This window comes from Stegodyphus dumicola, chromosome 8 (genome assembly GCF_044657685.1).
Source record: "Stegodyphus dumicola isolate Sdum_Otavi_A_Nest chromosome 8, ASM4465768v1".
In the NCBI taxonomy this organism is placed as follows: Eukaryota; Metazoa; Arthropoda; class Arachnida; order Araneae; family Eresidae; genus Stegodyphus; species Stegodyphus dumicola.
This window is the reverse complement of record NC_140775.1, coordinates 86,033,394-86,057,781: the sequence shown is the minus strand read 5'-3', so window position 1 is coordinate 86,057,781 and position 24,388 is coordinate 86,033,394. Positions and strand designations below refer to the sequence as shown.

The 24,388-nt window shown below is 32.8% G+C and overlaps 1 protein-coding gene across 3 annotated transcripts in view; it reads right to left on the bottom strand.

Annotated features, from left to right (window-relative positions):
• LOC118188610 (uncharacterized) overlaps positions 1-24,388 on the bottom strand; it is a 236,205-nt gene that overhangs the window by 71,514 nt on the left and 140,303 nt on the right. The window contains exon 1 of one of the 3 annotated variants that reach the window (XM_035359099.2): positions 19,702-19,866. The exons of the other annotated variants lie outside the window; for them this stretch is intronic. Coding sequence (XP_035214990.1) covers positions 19,702-19,717 — 16 coding nt within the window. The 5' untranslated portion in view covers positions 19,718-19,866. Of the gene's footprint in view, positions 1-19,701; positions 19,867-24,388 lie in introns of those variants that run through there. 3 annotated transcript variants of the gene reach the window in all.

Below are 24,388 nucleotides of genomic sequence, written 5' to 3'. Positions count from 1 at the left end.
TCGAAAAATATTTTTTGGGGGATGCAGCTGTCGTATACTGAAACAGCATGTTACTTGCGCGAAGAGGGGACGATGGAATGTGCAATCGGGGCTAATATTTCCAAATTTTTATTTTGAACATATAGCTTTGGGGGAGAAAATCAGAATTAAAAAAAAAAAACTGTTACTTTAAAAGAATAAATTTGGTCAAGTAATGAAAAAGAAATTAAGTAACAAATGCTAAAAAAAAAATAAACTTCACGCTAATCGGCAGATAATAACGACTTTTAGAAAAGAAAGTCAAAGAAAGAATAGAAATATCATACAAGTTTTACAAAAGAATATACTATTTAGATTTATACACTATGATATTCTTCTCAGACATCCATACCTCTCTCCTAAAATTTTTAAAACTGCCTCTCATATCGTTAGATAAACTTCACAGGTCATAGGCTAGTTCATTTAAAATGCCTATATAAGTATTAAGATAAGATTTTCTTTTGTTGCTCTTCTACTTCAGTAAAAATATTCTTAATAGGTTTTATTTAATTAGGTTTTATTTAACTATTAATAGTATTATTTAAAACTTTTTGGAAGTATTAGAAAACCAGTTAGTAAATTTTAAAAGTTGATCTCTCTTCTTTTTTTCACAAAGCCTTAATTCTTTTAGATCGACAATCCATAGATCAAGATAATCTAACTATAATTGATTTGAGTTTGTCTTGTTAATTTCAGTCATGCAGGATAAATACTGCTGTTTTTAATGAGATTAAAATTGTTAAAGCCTATTATATTGTTACGTTTTTTTATTCTTCTGACACCAGTTGTTACGTTAATTTCTTCCTTCACGTTCGTACGGGGTTCGTATGGATTTAGAGTGAATAATGACGACACTACTTGATGAAGTATCGAAACACACTTTATTAGCCAATATTGATCAGGATAGCTCCAATATCCCTTTTTACAGTCGTCGAAGATCTACTATAAACACAGTGGAACAATCAGCGGTACAGCACTGTCAGGCAATAACGGTGGAGACAGCTTCCTGCAAAGTATTCGACTCTGCTTGGTCGTTCTCGGAACTCCACGTACTCTCGAGACTCTCCACGCTACAACTCGCGATGCACTCGACAACACACGAGCACAGCTCCCGACTCTTCGATTCAGTCGTTCCCGGAGCTCAGCACGCTCTCTGGACGATGCACTCACCGCGATACACTACTAGACTCTTTCGGTGCACTCGACGATCCACTCGGCAATCGCTGCTCGGCAGTCAACTCGATCGGCTTCGCAGGGATTGACTCGCTAGACAAGACACCAATTCGATACTAACTAACTCGCACTCTAGACGAGGCACACACACTCTAACTGACTGCGGACCAGCAGAGTTTATATAGCTTTCGGCTTGTGTTCGAGAACATTCTGGGCTAAACCGGTAAGAATTCGTTCCAGAAGGTTCTCCATCCGTCCATGGTATATCGGCAATTTTGCCGCCAAATGGGCGATTTCTCGCCTGCTTTCCCTTGCCATTTTATTGCAACTCTAAAACTGCTTTGCGGGGAAGCTATCTTACCGCGTCTTTAAATTTCGTAACAATATCATCAATGTAGGCAAATTTTTGTAGATAAGAAATTTTAATTCTTTACGAAATAATATACACCGCACAGCTGAGATAAACAATTCGAGCCCTTTGGGATACCACTGACTTGTAGAAATAAAGTATCTTGAAATTTAATATAGTTGTGAAAAAGCAAGTAACTCAGTTTACCGGTTTTGTGGTTAGAGGAGCCGACTACGCTACCGAAAGGTCCGGGTTCGAATTCCCGAGAAGAAATGGCTGTAACTATCCTTGCCTTCAGAGGGGGAAAGGGTGGCCGCCTAGTGGGTGCTTCCACAATCAAATTTCCACCACTTATGCCCTTAGGACTGGCCAGTGTCGAACAGGCAAGTGCCCGTTATCAGATAAAAAAAATCTAAAACATTAAGAATATGTGAGAAAAACTCTGTAAAATCTAAAAGACTGTTATAAATTTCTTGAAGTGGTAGAGAAGTATATAGATTTTCGAAGACATATCAACTGACATTACTTATTTTGAGATTTTTAACTGCATTGATAATAGGCAAGTTGCTATAAATGATCCAGGTGTAGTGGTGTTCTTCGTTAGCTTTTCAAAAATAAGTTTACAGATCTTCTTCAGTTTAACTGATAAACCGTAATCGAAATTCATCTTATGGTTTCTTGTCCCATTAACAGTGAAACTGAATTTAATAGGGTGCTTGTAAAATTTGGGATGTGCATATAAGTTTGCAAACCTAGTATTATTAGAATTAAGTGATAGATATAGTACATATTGTTACGAAATGTCAAGGCGCGGTGAGATGGCTTCCCCGCAAAGCAGTTTTAGGGTTGCCATAAAAAACGGCAAAGGAAGGCAGGGGTTCTACATTTGGCGACAAAATTAGCCATATACCATGGACGGTTGGAGAACCTTCTGGAACGAATTCTTACCGGTTTAGCCCAGAATGTTCTCTAACACAAGCCGAAAGCTATATAAACCCTGCTGGTACTGTGCTGAGTCGAGAGCTATACTCTTGCGTATCGTCGAGTGCATCGTGTGGAGAGTCTCGAGAGTACGTGGAGTTCCGAGAACAACCAAGCAGAGTCGGGTGCTTTGCAGGAAGCTGTCTCCACCGTTATTGCCTGACAGTGTGAAGGCTGTGTCGCTGATTGTTCCAGCGTGTTTATAGTAGATCTTCGACTACTGTAAAAAGTGTTATTGGAGCTGCCCTGATTAATATTGGCTAAATAAAGTATATTTCGATACTTCATCAAGTGTCGTCGTTATTCACTCCAAATCTACGAACCCCGTACTTAACGTGAAGAAAAGAAAATAACGTAACAACTGGTGTCAGAAGAAAAGAAAAACGCAACAATATAATTAGCAAAGCAACAATCTTGTGTTTGGCGCACATTTAGTCAAGAACTTAATCGATTTCGAGGGTATCTAGAAACTGATTGAGTTCTTGACTAAATCTGCGCCAAACACAAGTTTGTTGCTTTGGTAATATTACGTTTCATTTTGGCGTATTTCTCTTCTCTTTTGATAGATGTGGTCTTTCATGAAAAGCATGAAGTTTGTTAATAGTAGCTTTAGATATAAAAACACAATGAGTAGTAAATGAATTAAGTTCTTTTTTTAATTAGAGAATAATAAAAGTTTTTACAGATGATGTTCAAATTATTGCTGGCATTGTCTATTTTACTTCTGGTGAACTTTGTCTTGAGCTCATAATTCTCTTTTTTTAATTGTTCCAAGTACAAATACCTTTGAAACTATGAAGATTATTTACTGCAAAATTGATTATTTTTAGAATTTCTTCCTTCCCTTCTACAAAAGAAGAAGTTGGTAGACTAAGCTTAAAGCTGGAATTCAGAATAAAAGTATCAATGTTTTTTTCGACGTTTTGCTTGCTAAGTACGGTAGCTAAATGGTTCAACATTCAATATACATGTCATCTTTGTTTTGTCGTTAAAGGAGATATCCAGGGAGGAAATCGGGCAGTTCAAAATCATAAATAGTTCTGATAATGGGTTTTAATGGCTGAGACACCTATTCAGCCCAGCGGATGGCTGCCTCATTAACATTGCAGTAAAAATGCTATTTCATAACCACTTAATCAACCTTTGTCTAATAGTAAATAATGGCTATTACAGAAGCTATCCTGGAGCCACTGTATCGAAGCGTATGTTTTTTTGTTCACTTGAATTTTTTCAGACTGCACCTCCAAATACTTTCACTGATATTTAGTTCCATGTTGTACACACTTTCACATATCCGAATTCATCTTTCTTGGAAGACTGATATAGCATCAACTCAGTCATCGGTAAATCAAAAACTGTTTGCAATTTTTTAGAAAGAAGAAAGTACGTTAATAGGCGGCCCACTCACAGCTCTTTTCGTAACCAATGACCTAGTTACACGATTGTTGTTAGGAGTGCCGTCAGCGATTTATCACTATGCGTCGGCAATTTATCACTTAGCGACATTAAAAAAAATGAGGCCCATAAAAAAATATCAAATTAATTTTATTGCTTGACCCCCCCCCCCAAAAAAAAAAAACAAGGAGTAAGCAAGTTAAATAAAAAGTGAAAAACATCTTGAAGAGCAATGCAGATTTTTAAAGCTGTCAATAAATGACTTGACTGACGTATTATTAGATTGTTGGCAGCACATCAAACAAATTCATGTTGAAAACTTCAGTAGCATGCCGTTTGTGTGCTCGCGTGCTAAGAGTGAAAGGAAAGGTCCTCTTGCACAACAAAAGTTTTCATCACAACTTGCATTAACTCCGCTTAACTTCATTCAATATTTATAAATGAACACGAACACAAATTCGTATCACGGAGTGTGTTTCTCGACAACAAATGGGTCTACGACATCTATATGGCGGCAGAGAAAGACCACACACATGAACGCACATAGACTCCCGAAACATTTATCTCTAACAGCGACAGGAAATTTGCGTTAACCTTTTCGCTGCACCGCGTCTGTTTGGTCAACTCGAACGAATTTCGTGAGTTAAAAACCGCACGCGAGAGCCGTAAAAATCTCGTTAGGAGAACTTGATGTTGTTGAATGAATAGAAGTATGAATGACGGTAAAGAAGGGAGACAAAAATGCGGCGTGTGATTTACTTTCGAATTTTGCACTCAAATGTGATGTCTCTTAATACAGTTCCGCCTTCGCATACTAAGTATTTTTCAATTCCTAAATATCACGCATGTCTCGTTAAAAAGCAGAAGAAATAGAAAACGGAAGATCTAAAGGTTAAAAATTAATGAAATACTGCCATTACTTACTCTTGACGACTGCATTTACAATTAATGATAACTATGTTCCCAAATGAAGGGTTTTAATGTGACTTATGCCTACTTTACTTTCGAATATAATTAAAGCGTAATCAAATATGTACCCAAAGCGATTACGGGATCAATGAACGTTCCCGGTGAACTGCTATAATCACAGCACCTATATGTGACATAAATGGAATTATTCAGCAGTTCTTGCAGTATCCCTATTCACTCCTAGTGTAGAGCATATTAGCATGTTCTAACTCTGGAAGATAAAGCAGAGGTGGTTGGCAGCCAGCAAAACGCATTCTCGCTCAGTGTTCTAAGTACCTACTACCAAATTTTAATTAATTATTTGGATTGGACCATGAAGTCCATAATCTGATCTTCAAGCATATCTGTTATCTTTCACTATCTGCGTGGACAAGTATCTTATTCATAAAAATAAAAAGAATTTCGGATCAAAGGTCCCTAATTATCTTTCTTGTGTCTTACTACCATGAATGAGCTATTTCTAATCTCGCAAAGTACTACAGGGCATTTTCCTCTTCAAACAAAAATTCTTCTTCTGTGTAAAGGAAGGGTTTTGCGGATTCTTACCTAACAACAGATAAAAATTCATTGATTATTCAACTACAGCGAATGCTAAATCTAGATTCATCAATTAACAAAACACACAGCCATTTCTCGGTATCCATATTTCTTACAATATCTATAGCCCGTTATCTTCGAATTTCAGAATCCTTCATCAGTTATCGCTGGGCGTATAATTTAGAAAGAGGATGGTGAATGGTTTATATAAATGCAAATCGCCCTGTTCCGAGTAACCAAGTGCTTATTTGTGGTATCTGACGATTTCAGAGAGTCCCTAAGGTAGATAATTTGTCCATGATTTTGACAAACCATTACGGTATCATAAAGTTTCGGATATTTGTTTGTCTACGATCGTGTTCTGCTCTTTCGAGTATCACTTCTGTATTTAGAATAGATTAAATATTTTGCAAATGGGGTTTTTAGAAATTCTAGTAGTTTTAGCTTGCCCAGTTTCCATCACAACTTGCATTAACTCCGCCAGTTCTCTAGGTTGCTTAATTTAGATATAATTAAGCAACCTAGAGAGCCACATCAACGAGACTTACGTAGACGTATGGTTAGGGTTTGAACTCAAAATCAGTTTCTACCAAATTACCTTTTATTGCAATTTAATATTTCATTGCAATAAAAAGTCATTATTTTCCAATATCTCGAACTTACTGCTTATTCTGGAGTCTCTAACTTAACATCATCGTATAATTCTGTTAAGCATTTTCGTTTCTACTAAATTAGAAATCTGCATACACTTATTGTTAACATTATGTAAGATTCTAAGTTTAATCTTCAAAGCAACAAGGCAATTTAGCACTTTTCTCACGAAAAAAAAAATTCTTAGTTTATCACAAAAAGCTCATTTTAGTAAATATTAGGAAGCATAATAAATAAGCCATAAAAATTTTAGAGATCTGTGAGCAGTAGCTCTTGAGGAAACGTACATGGAGTATAAAAAAAAATCATGTTTGCAGAAAAACGCCTTTTTATGTAAAAATCCTCATTTATCAAAGTATTCGATGACAAATTAAAACTAGATTTTTTTACAATTCTAATTTTCATAGAGATTAAAGAATAGTATTTTCAGAAAGTTAAAAGTGTAGAGAATTTGAAAACCCCAAAATCCGAAATTACCATTTTTTAAAGATATTTGGCTTTCCTACAGTTTGTTTTACTTACAAATTAGCTATTTCGACTAGATAACAATTGAACGAACCGATCTATAACAAATCAAATACAAGGAGAACGGCTGTATTCAGATTTCAGATTGCACTTTACAAATTTATTAGTTTATACGCTGCTCAGACGATATAGTGGATAGGGGTGCCTACTGCGATACCGAAGGGCCCGGATTGGAATCTCGGAGAAGTAAATGTATAGTGTCTTTGCAGCATGGGGGCACTCTAAATATATAGCGAGCCGAAAGTCTTCTTGTGTGATTTGGTGGTAGGGGTGGGACCCTCGGATCACCCTCGGGGTGGTCTCCCTCAGAACTGGGGTGAAAGTAAAAGTCCAACCTCCTTGAGGCTCTGGCAAACATTTTTCCATGAAACATATAGACAAAACAATATTTCCTTATACAGTTCAGATATATTCATTTCTATTTTTATCCTTCTTAAGATTTAAGTCGCTTATTTTTAATGTGTATATACGATGTCATGTAGCGACAAAACAAATGCTATGAACATTTTAGAAAGCAGCAGAATTAAAGTGCACGAAATTCTCTCTGGGCATTGTCCAATAGTAATGCAAAGTATCACAAATTTAAAACTTCATATAAATTGTAGTTATTAATACAGAAACTTAATTAAACAAATAAGATGTAATATTTAAAAAACGATTGTATAATAAGAAAATACACGAAGCGTTTTACTAAATAAATTAACGCATTTTCGGTTTTCGGTGTCCTTGGTGTATAAAATATTTCTACGATACCGAAAGCCAGAAGAGTGGCCTATTCTATTAGTTATAGTGCTAAAGTTAATTTAAAAATTAATGAAGTAAAAATTTCAAATTCGGAAATATTTTACATCAAATGTACACAATATAGAGAGTGCTTACACATTTTTAGAACAATTTCGATAAAAATAAAAGCAGTAAGAATTTTGGAATGAAACTTTATGTATACAAACTATTGTTTGAAATCAGAAATATGGAAATATCGTTTGCTCTTTTAAATTTATTCTATTTTCAAAGTGTCGCATGTAGAAAAGCTGTGGATTGAAGGATATATTTTTGCACTTTCCGAAGATAAATATTCCTATTCCATAATTCTATAATACGTTGCAAAATGTAGGGCATTCAAATTCCTACGTGCAAAATAAGCAACGTTGGAAAGAGAGAAGAAGGGAAAGAAACATCGGAATCGGAAAGAAAAACTGTTCACGATTACTTGTAACACGGAAAGAAGACTCCAAAGGCATAAATAGTTGGTAAAAGTCAAATCGTCGGTAAAAAAAAAAAAAAAAAAAAAAATCCGCCGATGGAGAAATCAATTGCAAAGTCTTTAATATATGTATTGTAAAAATAAATAAAATAATAAACCAAGATTTACAACTTAAAAATAATAATGAGCATAATATTCACCAGCTTTGGCAGAGGTATGTGGCTCAACGCAGAACAATTTGTACAACCTTGTATGAAAACTATTTAGCAGGAGATAAACGGAAATGTATCGTGAACGTTGGTAAAGCGTGGATTTACCTAAATGACTGCAGTGAAAAAATGTCTATTTATTATCGAAAATGAAGATATACAATATGTACAAACCTAGTTCCGTCAATGCAAAAGAATGAAAGGAAGTTTAAGTAAGGAATTTATAATCGTCGCAGGATTCTCTTACAATGCGAAATTAAACAAAAAAAGAGTGGGGAAAAATGTTAAAATCATCTCCACGTACAATCAATAGAAAGTTTTAAATCCCATATTTACAGAAGCAACTTGACTTGTTTATCCCAATGATTTTCAAAGAGGGAAACTTCATCAAGATAAAGCAACAAGTCATACTTCGAAAAGTTTCACGGCATTTCTTAAAAAAATGATGACTGATATAGATATTGCACATATATATATACAATGTATTTCTGCGAAGTCCCCTGACATTTCATCTATGAATTATTTTACCTCTGGCCACTTGAAAAGATTTATTTTTAAGCGCAAACCCACCACAACTGATCGATTCCGGAAAGTAGTGGAAGAGGAATGGAACTATTATGAAAAGTCCTTTTATCATGGAAATCACAATGCAGATATATAGTTCAGAAAAAGGCTATCAGATCAAACATTTAAAAAAATACTCTTCATATTCTAAACATTAATTAAACGGGCCCAAGATGTGTAAACATTCTCTGTAACGGATGTTTAAAAATATGTAAACATCCTCTGTAAAAGCAAATTTTGGACAATCACATCCTTGAATGTATGAGTTGCAAATAAGGATAAGCTTGTTACATCTTTTTTGAAGTCTTTGAATCAAGGCTTCAGTTCCTACAGGTTTTCGCAAGATAGTTTTTTTTTTCTTTAATTAAAATGATCACCGGAAAACCAGCTTTATAAAAACATGATTTCGGACACGGACTCTTTGTTTTAATGGTATCTAAAAATTAATTGTTGTTGTTGTGACTTATCTCACTTGTCTGTTGAAACATGTGTATTTATGGTATAATGATTGGTATATAATATGTGCTGAATAATTATGTATTTTATGTCTATTTTAATTGGCAATTAGTTCCTGTTTTCCATTAGACGTTTTATTTTAGAATATGTGCTTTATATTGTTGGAATACCGGTCAATTTGTATTGACTGGAACTGTTTAACAAATCTGTAGTTTTGCACAATTTATAATTGTATTGAAAAATTTAAGAATTAGTTTCTTTTCTTTTTTATCATCTGGGAGCCAAGTCATTATTTACAAAATATTTGCTTCTGTGGATAATAGTAAAATAGTGTACATATTACAATGAAATTCCCAATTGCAATTTCATGTTTGTCTTGTGGATAATTGCGACACAGTGTGCAAATTGCTATGGACGCACATAATGAGGTGTGCTAACTGTTAAGGACACGAAGTTATGATGTATCGAAGTGGACAAGTAGTATTTACTTCAACGATGAACTTAACAAAAGTGAACATAGAATAGCCTACACAACATCATATACTTTGGGCTATGGAACTATCAATTGCCTGAACTGGTGTGGCTGGCTTACTCTGTGGATAACTGCAAAAATAATACGGACACACATCATTAGGTGTGTAACTGATAAGAATATGAAGTTATGATGTATTGAAGAAGACATAGGTTTAAAAACTGGTTAATATATAAGTTCCACTCTCCACAACATAGATCCTATCCATGACAATGTAATTATTAATTGATCGTATATTTATTTTCATACGGATTATTATGTAACAATTATTGTATAGATGACACTGTCAATTTAGCATTGTAATATTACTATCATTGATTCAGTGAATGCCGCTGGCGGTAGATTGTAGATTCTTTTCCGTCGCATGGACATATAACTCTGATTGGTGTAGAACCTTAGGTCAGAGGTCCATGCGACTGCGTATCAGTCTGAGGGCCGCTCCGGGATGCTCTCCATGAAAATTGGGTTAGCACCCCTCTTCCCCAACCACCAATCTCCCCACACGTCGTGTAGACACTATACATTTACAAACATCCATGTCTTCTCCGGGATTCGAACCCTGGCTATTCAGTACTGCAGTCAGCGTCGCTAACCTCTATTCCGGTTGGGTGGCTCAGTAATAAATTATTTCCCTGATGTCGGATTTTGTCTTCAGTGTACCGCTGTAAAACAGTTTAGGAAGGTTTCGATTTACATACGTAAATTCAGGCGAGGTTTGGTTTTGAATGGGCTCTCAACTCATACGAAATCGTCAACATTATATTTTTAAAGCAATTAAAAAGATCTGAAAGGATTCAGATTTAAACGTCGCAACAGATGATTTGTTAAAGATTTTTATACTCTTTTTGAGCTCACAGTATATCAGTCTGCCACTTGGACTCATCTTATATACATATTTTTTTCTTTTAACTTTATTATTGTAACTTCCCTTTCTTCACACTTTCGCCCCACAAAATTTAACATTAAAATTACAAAATTTTTAAAAGTAGCATATCTTTAGAATTCTTAATAGATTGTTAAATGTTGCCAAACTTTTTCCTATTTTTCTTTCAGTCTTTTCTCAGTTCACGCTACCAATGTTCAATTTTCTTAACAAAATGGCTTACCCAATTTTTTTGTCTTTTTTAACTTTGTTATAAACATCGGTTGTAATTTTTTTTGCCGTTTTAAACTTTGTTATTCAACACGTTGAATTTTATGTGGCACTTACGCCATGTAAAATTCAACGGAAAAAATCACAAAATTTTTATAAACAGCATATCTTTAGAATTTCCAATATAGTGTTAGTACTGTTATACATTTTTATAGTTTAGGAGGGTTAATTAGTCTCGAACTCATTTTTGCGTCTCACTTTGTTTTCTCTTTCGCTTTTCAAATAACTAGCCGCTAGTGTGGACAGCCGTCTAAAATTTTTATTATAAGAAATGAAGAAAAATTCATAATACTTTTAATAAATCCTGCTAGTATTATTTCATGGGTCTAGGAAGTAAAGTTTCATGGGTCTAGGAAGTAAGAACTGCGCTTATTGCTTTTAAATCGCTTAGTTTGTTAATTAATAATAGATGGATAACATTTACAAAGAATTAAATATCTTACGCTTCGCCAAATGTCAAAAAACTAGCACGTGGGAGATTATCTCACACTTTAATGAGTGACAGCACATTTGAAAAGTGATACGGACACAAAAGTGATATGGACAAAAAACGAGATGCTAGACTAAAACCACCTCTGGTACTAATAATTGATAATCTGATTTGTGTTTTCAGAAACAGTGTTTTTTGTGCAATATCTATTGAATGTTCCACCCATTATAGGGCCAGTATATCGACGGTCCGGTTATAAAACTGTGTTATAAAATGTCATGTCTATGAAAGTACTCTAAGGGTCCGCGGTGCACGGTTTTGAAACAATTAAAGGAATAATATCTGAACCCGTTTGCAAAGAAATAGAACGAAAACATGATTAGTTACGTTGGTAAATTCACCGTGAAAATATTACTCCCAAAAGAACAATAATAAATACACACATGTATTTTGAAAATTCTTTTATTTTTTAATTATACTATATTGAAGCAGACTTTATTTTTTGCTCAGATTATAAACTATGAATTCTTTTTATTTTGACAAATTTTGTTATCTCATTAAATTTTGCAAAACACTGAAAGTACTTTTACCAAATTCAAAAATGCTTTGCAACCATTACTGAGCTCGTTGCAGGAGAATTTTGCACCTTTGCTTTCACCATCACTTGAAAGTTGAAGTTTTATTTCCCAATATCTGGAATACTATTTCAGCATCACAAAACACTTGATTTACTGCAAGACAGATGTCAATGTTGCAAAATTCCGCAAACAATACTCAGTTAAAAGAAGATTTTTGCTAACCGTATCAGGCCATGGGTATTCTAACTCAGAATTTTCAGAGTTTGTACACCCGAATACGCTATAACTTTCCTCACAAAAATAGTTTTATAATCGTTGATTCGCACGCATTTTTCTAAGTGTCTCCTCCAAAAAAGCAAGAGATTATTTTGTGATTTTTGTCACACTCTCATCTAATTTCTTGAGAAGGAATCAGCATACTGCTGAATGGAGAAGAAACTTAACGACTCTGGAATTTCTAAATGGAAAACATTTCTCGGAAAGTGCCATAAAAGTCTATTTTGTAAAGTTTAGATGTCGTTAAAAAGTATACTCTTTTCATTGATTAAAGAATATGAGAAGAACAAATGGATCTGTAGAATCAGAATTTTCGAACGTAATATTAGCAAAAGCTGATCTAGAAATCAAACGTCAGTTTTAAGGCAATGTGATAGATAGTTTCAAGGTAGAGTATACAGTTGTATGATATTTTTTCCTACATTTTCTCTCCATATAAATGATTTAAAATGCATCTTAATCTTACAGTCCTCCATACTCGTCACAGTTATATCCCTTTACATCATTATGATTATATGATTGATGAAAGAAATGTCAACGATGACGTGTTAGATGGGCAAGAAGCAAAAGCAAGGAATGCAACGCATTCAAAAACAGAGTCTCGGTGACACATGAAAAAGTTATATTCCAAATTTTCCTCTTGCATATTAAATATTAGGCTTTAGTTCCGAATGAAATATTATTTACTGACGCATTTACGAAGTACCTTCATTAGTAAAGTTATGGAAGGGTCATATGATATCGATTAACTTTGAAATGACGTTGTTCAGAGATATTCATTACAAGCAGTTACTATTTTTAGAAGAGAAAGAAGAAATATCCAAATTAAAATGGAGTATTGAAAATTTAAGTTAGAATTTTGATTTACTTACATATTTTAAAAAATATGTATTGATTGACATAAAAATAATGACGCAAGAAAAGTGTGTGTTTTCAGTAAAATATGCAGATTTGCTTTCTAATGAGTAACTAAAACAAGCCTTTTCCCATTTCTGAAAAACACTGAAGGAAAAGAAGAAGACAGAAACTCTTATTTGTAGTCTAACAAAGAGACATGCTATGATTCAATCAAAAGTTCAGGAAAATAAGAACAAATAACTCAGATAATTTATATCAGACAATCACTTCAAAAATAACATAAAATATAAATATTGCTTTGAAGGTAAAATTAATGGGACAAAAAATTAAATTCATCAAAACAGTAAAATTGCTTTACAGCAATTACAGCAAAACTATATACATAGTTTTATTATACATGAATTTGAATGTCTTTCTAAATTACTTCGGCGTTGCTCAGAAATGGAGTAAAGTGCAGACAGCGTCCTGTGAGTTTGAGTGCAATGAGCCATTCCCGTCTATAACATACAGTATACTAAAAAATTTCTGGTAGTTGATATTTCAACATAATACAGGATTAGTAGGAAACAAATAGTGACAAAAACTTATAAAGTAATGATAACTGGTGCATATTTATCTGTAATACACCAAATTAAGCTTCGACTATCCAGATTTTTTTGTCATACATCTCAGATGCTCTAGGAGAGAATTTTCGTCAATCGACATATCCAGTCTGTAGTCATGCATTTTATGTATACACGTAAAATGCACCGGATGTGAATGACGTGAGGGACGGATAATACGAGTTTTGAATTCGCAAGGAGTCGGATGGCAACAGTGGCACAAAAACAATAATTTTTAAAATGCAACCCCCAAAAACGGATTTGGTGCGCCAGTGAAATTTGCTTCTTTGGATTACAAATTGGATGTGTGTCAAGTCACAAAATATCTCATATAGAGCATCTGTAATGTGTGACAAGAAACTTGGATAATCAAAGTTTAAATTGATATATCACAAGTAAATATGTGCCAGTTACATTGTCTAGTATAACCATTTCAAACAAGATTTTTTTTGTCTTACTTCGTTTACTACAGTAGTTAATGGATTTTGATAAAGCTTTTGAATAAAGTCTGTATTAAATATTACTGACAAGGTATGTTTTCGAGTAATCGGGATATTTAATTTCTGCAAAGCAAAATGGGTAAATCACACACACACACACACACACACAAAAAAAAAAAAAAAAAAAAAAATGTTGTCATATACATTACGATAGTGCATTTACAAATAAATGATTCAGATGTAATTTTAAAAACTGAAGGAAATTTGTGTAGCCCGCATCAAAATCTCTAATAAGTGTATTGAGTCAGATCAAATTAACTGAAGTCAGACCTCTACTAAGTCAGACCAAATTAACTGAAGATAATACCTATTATCAAATGCAATTGAGCGCTGGTTTATTGAAAGCAATGCAATTCATTGTGGAAAAAGTATGTCTGTCTTTTAGCCAGACAAGTACGGAAAGATATTCCGAGTTAGCATATTAAAGAAACAAACTCTGAATAATACATTCATATTGCGCAAGAAATCAATAATGGCCAGTGTATCCCTCATGTCCAGTAAGTAAAGCCATAAAATAAAGTTGTCTTAATCCTGCAGCAAGTACCAAACAATCCCTACCCATCAAATAACTTGAGCCTCAAATAATTCTCAGAGGACGTGGTTTCTGTTCCCATGGCAACGGAGCCAGCAGCTTTGTTCTCATTTGCCGGAGTGGCATTCCATGAGCCTGGCATTGCAGATATTACCAAGGTGAGGGTGAACTAATAAGGTGATCTCACCGTTCGAGGTCACGTGTTAGTGGTCAAAACGGCATTCAATTCCCAGGAGAGCCAACAGAAATGGAGTGCTGCTTTTATGACCATAACCGACTAAATACGACCTACCTTCGTTCTCATCCGCACAGTTAAGTTGAAATAGAGAGGAATGATTAAAATAAGGAGCGTTCTCTTATTCCTACCAGTTCATAATATTTAATTGAAATATAATTTTTCTTAAGCCTCCGCTATTTAAATCAATGGTACTTATTTAACGGTTATACCTTTATCTCTAATGGAGCTTTTCTAGAATGATATAAAAATATTTCAGCTCGCAAATATATGCTTAGCTCTTGAAGAACGGAGGTTTAAACTGAGAAGAAACATTTACACAGATTACTTTCTTTTAATAAATATATTGGGACGTTTTTGAAAATTTGCAACATTTTTAAAACGGAGACAAATTCCATAGCTTATAAACGTCTAAATAAATGTAATTGGTCTATTTTGTCATTCACAGCCTTAAAACAAACACAAATACGTTATAAAAAGGCAACATTTATCAAGATTTATACTTTCAAACGCTTGCAAACTTCAGATGTGTGGCTGATAACCGTCAAAGAAATAGCGATAAAATGTAAAATGTAAAGATGAATTATACATGCAGAAAATTAACAATAAATAATAAACTCAGAAAAGAATATATAAAATAAAAATCAAACGAAGAGAATTTTAAACTTTATTTAGTAGAAACATTTAGTGAAAATTTGCGTTTTTCTACAAAACGCAAATACAGGCCAATAGCAGTTTTGTTTAAACGCAAATAAATAACCATCGCTTGGCATAAAATAATTCGTTAAATTTGGCATCTCTTTTATAATGTCTGAAAACAAGAAAAAAAATCTTCTAAGCTAAACAAAAATATTAATTTTAATAAAATTGACGACTTAAATATTAATATATATTTTAATAAAAAAATTAATATAATATAAAATATTAATTTATTTATATATTAATTTTAATATTAATTTTAATAAAATATAATTACTAAATAATAATATTAATTTTATATTCATTTTAATAAAATTTACGACGTAAAAACTTTATCGATTGTTTCTGGACTAGTTTCTGCTTCATATTTTATTAGTTGAATTATTTAATATAGGAAAGTAACGATTGAAAATATTTCAAAAGATGTAATCCGAGAGCGTATATATCTTTTCTATTACTAATCTCATGACAGGATTTTCAGATAAACAGATTTTAAGTGCTCTCGTGCCGCAAAATAATACGGCCACAAAAATCTTCCTAATATTTTGAATTCGAGCTCGAACTCAACAGGGTTTGCAGTCAACCTCCAATACCCACAACAGGAGCGACTAACATGCCAATGAATACAGTATCAGTATTAATATATTAAATATGTTTTATATTTTATGATTTTGTATGTAAGAATGATACATAAGTTTAATGATCACATCCGAAGTCATATACCTATTTCAGCATTTTTCCAAAGATAATATGAAAAGTACTTTTTACTTTATTAATATAAAATGGGGAGACTGGTGATAAGAAACACAGCAAGTAACTATTTAAGGAATGCGGTTAGTGAAAATGAAGTTAGAATTAAATGAAATTGAAAGAATTTTGAACTACAGAAAGTTTTCAGAGAATCTAATTCATAGCCTCAAAAATTGTCCTTGAACGATATTGCAAATATTTGCGATATTTCCAGTGTCCTAAACATAGAAAATGATAAGCTTTGTAGGCATATGAATTTCTTTCTTCTTTAAAGTTTCCGTGTATAATATAATGCGTACCCAGTGCATAATGATAATATAATTCGTATCCTGTGTCTAATGCGAGTCCTGTGCAAAATAACCCTATTATAATCTACAAGTATAGATTTTATTAGGAAAGAATTTTAATGTAATAAGTTGATGTGAAGTTAATGTAATGTTAGGGTATGGCATTAATTTGATATGTAGTATATAATGCAATGTGTAAATCATGTATCGTAATATATAATGTAATATGAAATGTAAGATAGAGGTGGATGTGATGCTGTACTGATTAACCCAAATGGTAAAGGGACAGTGCCCATGTCCTCCCTCGCTTATCGCTTTTTTAAAGCTTATGCGATTTTTGTTTTATTACAGAGAAGAAGGTGTATCAAATATGCATTTACCGATCTCATGCTTCAGTTTGCACCACATTAAGAATTTTATCGTGGTGAGGAAAGCAGGATTGCATCTGTCATTGGCACAGACACTAGGCACCTTATAGTTGTCAAGGCCCACCAGCGGCCGAGCGGTAAAGTCGCTGAACACTGGTAGTTCGGTCCGAGGTTCGAATCCCGCGAACGGGCTGGCTGCATGGATGTTTTCGTGGTTTTCCCCATGTGTAACGTGTATACGAGCCAGTTTCCCTTAGAAAGTCCTCCACGAAAGGCATCCCTCCTCTTAGGCAGATAGCCCTAGTGTGCTTTGCCATAATTAAATACACCACACACCACACCACCTTATAGTTGTCATTATGACTTTATCCAGCTCTATCGGAGTTTTGAAAGAGAATCTTTCGCAGCACGGATCCAATTTGTGATATTTTTTTTTTTTTTTTTTTTTTTTTTTTTTTTTTTTTTTACCAAACCTCTCGAGAGAACTTTCGGGTCGCCATGTATTTTAAAAGCTCTCATGCTGCCGCAAAGACACTATATACTTACATTAAAAACTTCAATTTTACAAATCCGATGCTTTTGTACTTTTTTTTTTTTTTTTTTTTTTTCTTTCAGTTTTTGAATATACAATAAACTGTTACAATCTAACCTGATATGGGAGGGATTTTTAATTTTAAAATTTCAGTTACAAATGATATTGAAGCATTTAATGTTGAAACTAACATTTTTCTAAGATTAAAGCCTAGTAAAAATGAAAATGTTGACAGTTATCTCGCAACGAATAATTTTCCTCAGACTGTTTGTCTGCACAAATAATCTTGACAAATACTTAACCAGCAATTGTCGAGAGTTTGTCACATTAAAAGAAAGAAAGACAGAAAGGCCGTTTAAAATGTACAACAGTATTCTGGAAAAAAATTGGGAAGAATTTTCTATTCATCTCTCATTCAAATTAAAATCTTTTAAACTTCAGTTTATCAGAAACTGTAATTCATCAGACATTACTCAAGAAAAGCATTAATTAAACTTCATAAAGTTACCATTAATCAAATCATCAGAAATTACTCAAGCATACTCATATTTATTATTTATATATTAGTTGTTGAATAATAGGAATATTTAGAATTTACCATATATATCTAGGTTTCTTAAAAAAAAAAAAATCATTAAAAAAATAATTGAACAATTACTTGTTCTCTTTAAGAAAACTTTATTGACCTACATATAAAAAACAAGATCACTTGTAAAATGGAGAATAAAAAATAATACCAAACGTTAATAACTCTAAATGAGAAACAAAAATAGAGATTATTTTTTCATTATCTTAAGTCTTTTGCTAATTACATTGTTATTATTATCACTTCATTGAATCAACATTAATGATTTTTTAAATAACTTTAAAACATTCATAATTAGAATTCTCATAAATTAAATTCAGTTTTTAAATAACTTTAAAACATTCATTGTTAGGATTCTAATAAATTAAATGAAGTTTAAAATGATACCGGAATATTTCTTTAAGCATTGTTTTTAGATGTTTTATTTATCATTACTTTTGGGGGAAAAGGAAGCGCAAAACATGTTTCAACTGTATTTATTTCATTCACACAGATGCACATTTTTTGCTCCTCTAATCTATTTTATCTCCACGCGAAAGGCCCCCCACCCCTAGTGAAGCGAATAAGGCTGTTGAACACTATTAGTTAAAACTGAGTTAGCACCCACACTAGGAATTCGGCTATGGGTTTGGTTTTCGTGTAACTTAAATTAAAGCTAGTTTCCTTCAAAACGTCCTCCACGAAAGCATCCTTCCTATTAAGCTCATTTGCTTTGCCATCGTGAAATAACATCATAACCATCTCTACAAGAAAAAAAAGAAATATATGATTTTTAAGGCAAATTAAAATTTTTATTGAAAATTTCTGGTTTTAAACATCGTCCACAAAAATGATCCCCTCTCATGAAGAAGATGATTCTCGTTTAGAATTAGTAATTCTAAGCAATATTTATTAGAAAACTAAATTATTTTGTGAAGTGAAAATACCTGTACAGCAATTTTTAACCTTGTTATTTATTCTATTTTACGTGAAAAAACTGTATTCTGCTTTTACAACTAAGATTAAATATAAAATCGGAAATTAAAATGAAGCATGTAATCGGAGTTTACGGAAGTTTTGCACGGTGGTATTTTTTAGGGAAAAGAAACAGCAAAAAAATATTTCAACTGCATTTATTTCATCTTTATTTAGCTGTTTACTTATAAACATTTTGCATGCGCGTTTATATAAGTAAGGAATTATCATCTAGCTTTTCTAGATTATTCACAGAGATATTTATGCTATATTCTCCTCTTATATCCCTCTGAAAATATTTTAATTACATAAAAGTGTAATTTCATCAGTTCGTTAACTTTTAACAATAGTATGCACAAATTCGTGAACTTTAAAGGTAATTAATTATCCAAGGATAAACAATTTATCCCATATAAAATAAAATTGTACCAACTTTTATTATACGGATTTTTTTTTTTTTTTTTTTTTTTTTTTTTTTTTTACGTTTCAGAATAAAACAAATCATACCATCTAAATGCTCTTTGATTACAAAATAATGCGATTAATTTAAAATTTCTTTGAAGTAGATTTAAAAAAAAAAACAAAAAAACTGAGCCCTACATACACACGCAAATCCAATTTGATTTTTCACAGAAATTCACATTATAACTGAAATGTTTAGGAAGTTGATAGCATATCCAAAAATGCATTAAAGTAGATCGTTAATCAGGCTATACGGGAAACCAAAATCCGTAATATCTAGATTAAGTGCTTATAAACATTAGCTTTATGCAAATCCACAATTAACAAATAACTGACCTGTTATAATGGACATATCTCGCTGCCAACTCTTTAGTACAAACCTCTAAACCCTACACTACGCTTTCTTAGAGAATTCACCATCGTGCCATTGATGCCACTCGGGGGAGAAAAAGCAGTGAATTAAATGGAGTACTACAGTCCAAAAGATCGATAACCAACACTCACCATCTCACAGCACGTGCGTGTTTCATTACACAGAAACACAGCGTGCGTAGGTACCACAGCTTGGGGACAGCACGAAACTCACAGAGCGCCATGCTGATGTCGCCAAATTCAGCCAAGTGCTCTCGTAAAGATGCCAAGTTAAAATTCTTTTCTAAACAGATTCAGAATTATAATTTAATTCAAAATGAATTTTTACTGTATGTTGTCGATAACAAGTCTGATTGGTTTTCGCCTGATGGTGGAAATATGTGGTAGTATGATAACAGAAAAAAAATTAATTCGTACTTCTTGAGCACATCTCATATTACCTTTCAATTTATGTAAGCTTTTGTACATTTTTAAGCAATGATGAAAATAAATATTGTAATATGAGTACGAAGAATCCAGATTTAGCAGTTGAAAGGGAAAGAAACGAATTTCTTACTTCCCGTTTCTCTTATTTTTTTGCAGAATATGACATGGGTATGAAAACGATCTTTTATTTTTGATTTCCCGTTAATTTTATAATACCAAAACTAACTATTTTAATTAAAATCTGATTTTGGTGCATTATAAACCGAAAAGTGAACTAATTATTATAATTTAAAATGTTTACAAACTGGATAATGTTTGGCTGTTTAAGATACCACATAAACATTTTTTTCCATTTTTTACGAAAATACTAGCATAAATGATGAATTTCCAAAAATTTCTTACTCGTCCTAAAAAAGCGTGCTTCTGATGTTGAAAATATTTATAATAATTACTTTTCTGAATACAGCAGTAGTTGAAAGAGAAAAAGCAAAATAAGTATTTTCATGATTAAAAAAAAAAGAAAAGGCAAAAAGTCTAAAACTAATTATCTTAATAAAGTGCGAAGTTCCCAATCAGACATCAGTTCATAAGCTTTTAAAACAGAAGTTCATAATTCTAACATTTTCGTTTTTGTTCCTCAAACGGCGCAGTGATTGTTGTTTCCGTTTTTTCATTGCTTTTGTAGCTTTATTTTACTTCCAGATTGAATATTTTTTGCTTCTTGAAGTAAGATCAGTTTCAGATTTCTTTGATAGTCATTAAAGAAAAATTCATTTACAAAGAAAAATGTTTTACATATGCATAGTATTGATTTTATGCTTTCCGAATATATTATTTTCTATTCATACTAAACACTATGCTATAAATTTTCTATAAAACGAAATCAGTCTAAAGAATTTTACCTAAATTACATTATTTGTTCATATAAGTTATTTTAACACTAACTTAGTTAAAATATATTTAACGTTGAGAAATTTGCTTGCAAAAATTATGCTTCGGAAACCTCTTTGTAGTTATCAAAATTAAACTAAGAGCGCATTAGGTTGTAAATAGCTATGGAAACCAAATAGACATTAGATCTTCGCTACCTATGCATAAATACCTGCAAATATTGAATTAATCATGATACGGGATTTTAATAATTCTGTTCTAAATTCAGATCATTTACAGCTCAGGCCCCATCAATGGCGGAGTGTTTATGATCACTGAATATTGGTAGTTTGACCTGGGTTATAACCAAGAAAACGGGCTGACTTAATATTTGATTTTCGTGTTTTTTCCATGTGTGACGTGAATATGAGCGAGCTCTCCCTAGAAAGTCGTCTACGTGGATATCCCTTCCCTTAGGCAGATAGCCATCGTGTGCTTTGCCATAAATCAATTACCTAACCTAACCTAATTTCATACGAAAGTTTATTTGTATATCAGTTGGATAAAATTAAAATTAGAAGCCATCCTTACTTTCGCAACAATCAGCCAGAAAAGTTCCTAAAACGATTAGATATCTGCATACCAAATTTAGAATGATTGATTATCTCTACATATAATAAAAGAAAGAGTCTGTCTGTCTTTCATTCGTGCTGCACGTAAGCTGACAGACCCAGGGCTACGTAATTTGGTATATATGTGCATCTAGACAAGAGCCAGCGCACCTCGAAGCGATTTTTTTCAAAATTCAAACCAGATTTTTTTCTTTAATCTTACCTTTTCGAATTTATGGCATTATTTTGATTAGTTTCATTCTTTTAAAAATTTGGTTTCATTCAATTGTATACTGGACTGCTGACTATTGAAAAGCAGCACTGTTGCCACTTGGAAAAATGAGGGCGATAATTCTGTGCAGTTCATAAATTTAATGTTTCACTTGGATACTGGACGTTTGTTGAGAGAAGGCAACTGGAAGTTGGTTAATTTATTTATTAGGATAATTAATATTTATATTAAGGTATATTGCTTATTTCATTGTAATTTTGTTATATGTAATAATTTTTTTTATGAAGTTGTTTTGCAGAGTAAAATTCTGCGCAGTTTTTAAATTTAACGTTTGGCATTTTAACGTTTTTTTTCCTTCAGAAATTTTTCCGGTACATTTGAAAGCCAGACGAAGGCTGACAGCTTAGCTCCTAGTTAAGATGATTAAAAAAAATGATTAAAATATCTTATGACTATATGAATTGGCAACATCTTTGTCAAAACAGGTAACGTCGCGTTCACGTTATTAAACTATTTCTACGGTCAACAGTTTAATTAGCCGCTGTGTTCAGAGAATCATTTCTTCAAAACCAGAAGGAACACATATGAAAAAAAATGCACTAATGACCTCATTATCCAAAGAGGTATATTCGAAAAAGTATTTTTACGGTCAACTAAACCTTCTCAGAAAACGATTATATTTTACTAACAAAACTGAGAGCAGTACCAACAGCCATATACGAAAAAATTCTTTTAGAAGTTTTATTCTATTGATTACCGAAAACCATTTCTCATAAAATAAAATGACCTCATATGTATTGTATAAATAGATCTCAAATACAAGTTGCTTGTGTAAACAACGTACACTACGGTGAATTCACTACTATCATTATGAATGATTTATGTAAAATGACGTTTTCTAAAATTATTCCGCATTCGTAGGAAATGATATTTTCAAAACTATTTCTACGCTCCAGTCTAATATGCATTCAGTTCTACGTAAAAAATAAATTCAGAAACGAATTTAAAATTGCTTTTTCAGAAATCGCAATTTATTTTCGAACTTAGTTTAAAAACATCTATTTGTTATGAAGAAGTTATCCGAACCCCAATCAGATTTCTTTAATAGAATGAGTATTTTAAATCTGTTATTTATCTAGCATTTGGAGTTCTCTTCAGTATTAAATAATTTTTAAAATAAAACCAAAATAAAATTAATTTCGGATAAGAAGCTTTTTAATTTGAGCTCTTTTGCATAAGAATCACCATATGGTGATTCCTATGTCTTATGGTAATTCCTTAAATTAATTATTAAAATGCGTGGAGATTCTCGAAAGTATTTAATACAGAAAAGTCCTCTCTTTCTCTAGGTAAATACCTTAGTTACTTTATCGTAACCAAGTAATCTAATCTAATATAATATGTGTAAAATACGATCAAGATAATGAATATTTCGTAGAGTTTTACCCTTCATTTTTCTAACAGTTTATTTTGGAGCAAGCGTTTCCTATACATTCTAATTTCCCACCGACGATTCCCTGTCAGAATGAGTTTTCAGGATTATAATTTATGCAAATGAGGTAGAAACGAGTATTTAAGCTTAACTTCAGTAGAAGAACGTGCTCTGCCATATTTCTAATATATTTCTAGTTAAGGATTTAATAAATAACGGAGCTAAAGTTTTTATTATCAAGAAGAATAAACAAATAGACAATTTCCAGAAGAGTTAGTTACAAAGTCGTAGACTGTAAGAATTATGAGGGAAGAAACTTTTGTCTGATATTGCTCATAATTCATAATAAAACGCATGGAATAACATAAACGCACTACTGCTGACGAAAAAAAGGGGAGAAAAGAACTCATACTTCGAAGTTCCCAGATAATTTTACGGTCTAGCAATCAAGAGCTTAAACTACTCTCCCTTCTCCTTCTATGAAACTGTTTTTTTTTTTTTTTCTATGAGTTCTAAAATTTGTCACAAAATTTTAGAAATTTATTTTTTAGTATTGACCCTTTGCTATTGACTGATTAATTTATTGTAACAAAGGACATGTTAACTATCTATCTAACTGGAGAGATGTCTTCGTGAAGGACTTACTCATGTCCGCGTACTATTTAATGCATTTTTTAATTCCGTTCACATTGTGAGAAAAATCTATGAAAACCCCATACTGTCACTATGTTCCCTGGAAGCTGAACCAGGGATGAAAGCATCCTTCCACACAGGCTTTGCCTTAATCACGTAACCTAACCAAATCCAATTTGATGCGTAACCAGGACAGTGGTTAGCGACACTGACTGCCGTACCAGAGGGCCCGAGTTCGGATTCCGGAGAAGGCATGGATATTTGTAAACATATAGTGTCCGTGCAGCATGGGGGCACTCTAAATATGCGGGCAGCCGAAATTACTTTCGAAAGGTTGATGGTAGAGGAAGAAGGATGGGGCTCGTCCTCCCGGGAGCTCTCCATCGAAACTGGGCGCCGAACTGAGCAAAATCGTATTGTCACCTGTATGGTGTTCAAGGCTCTTGC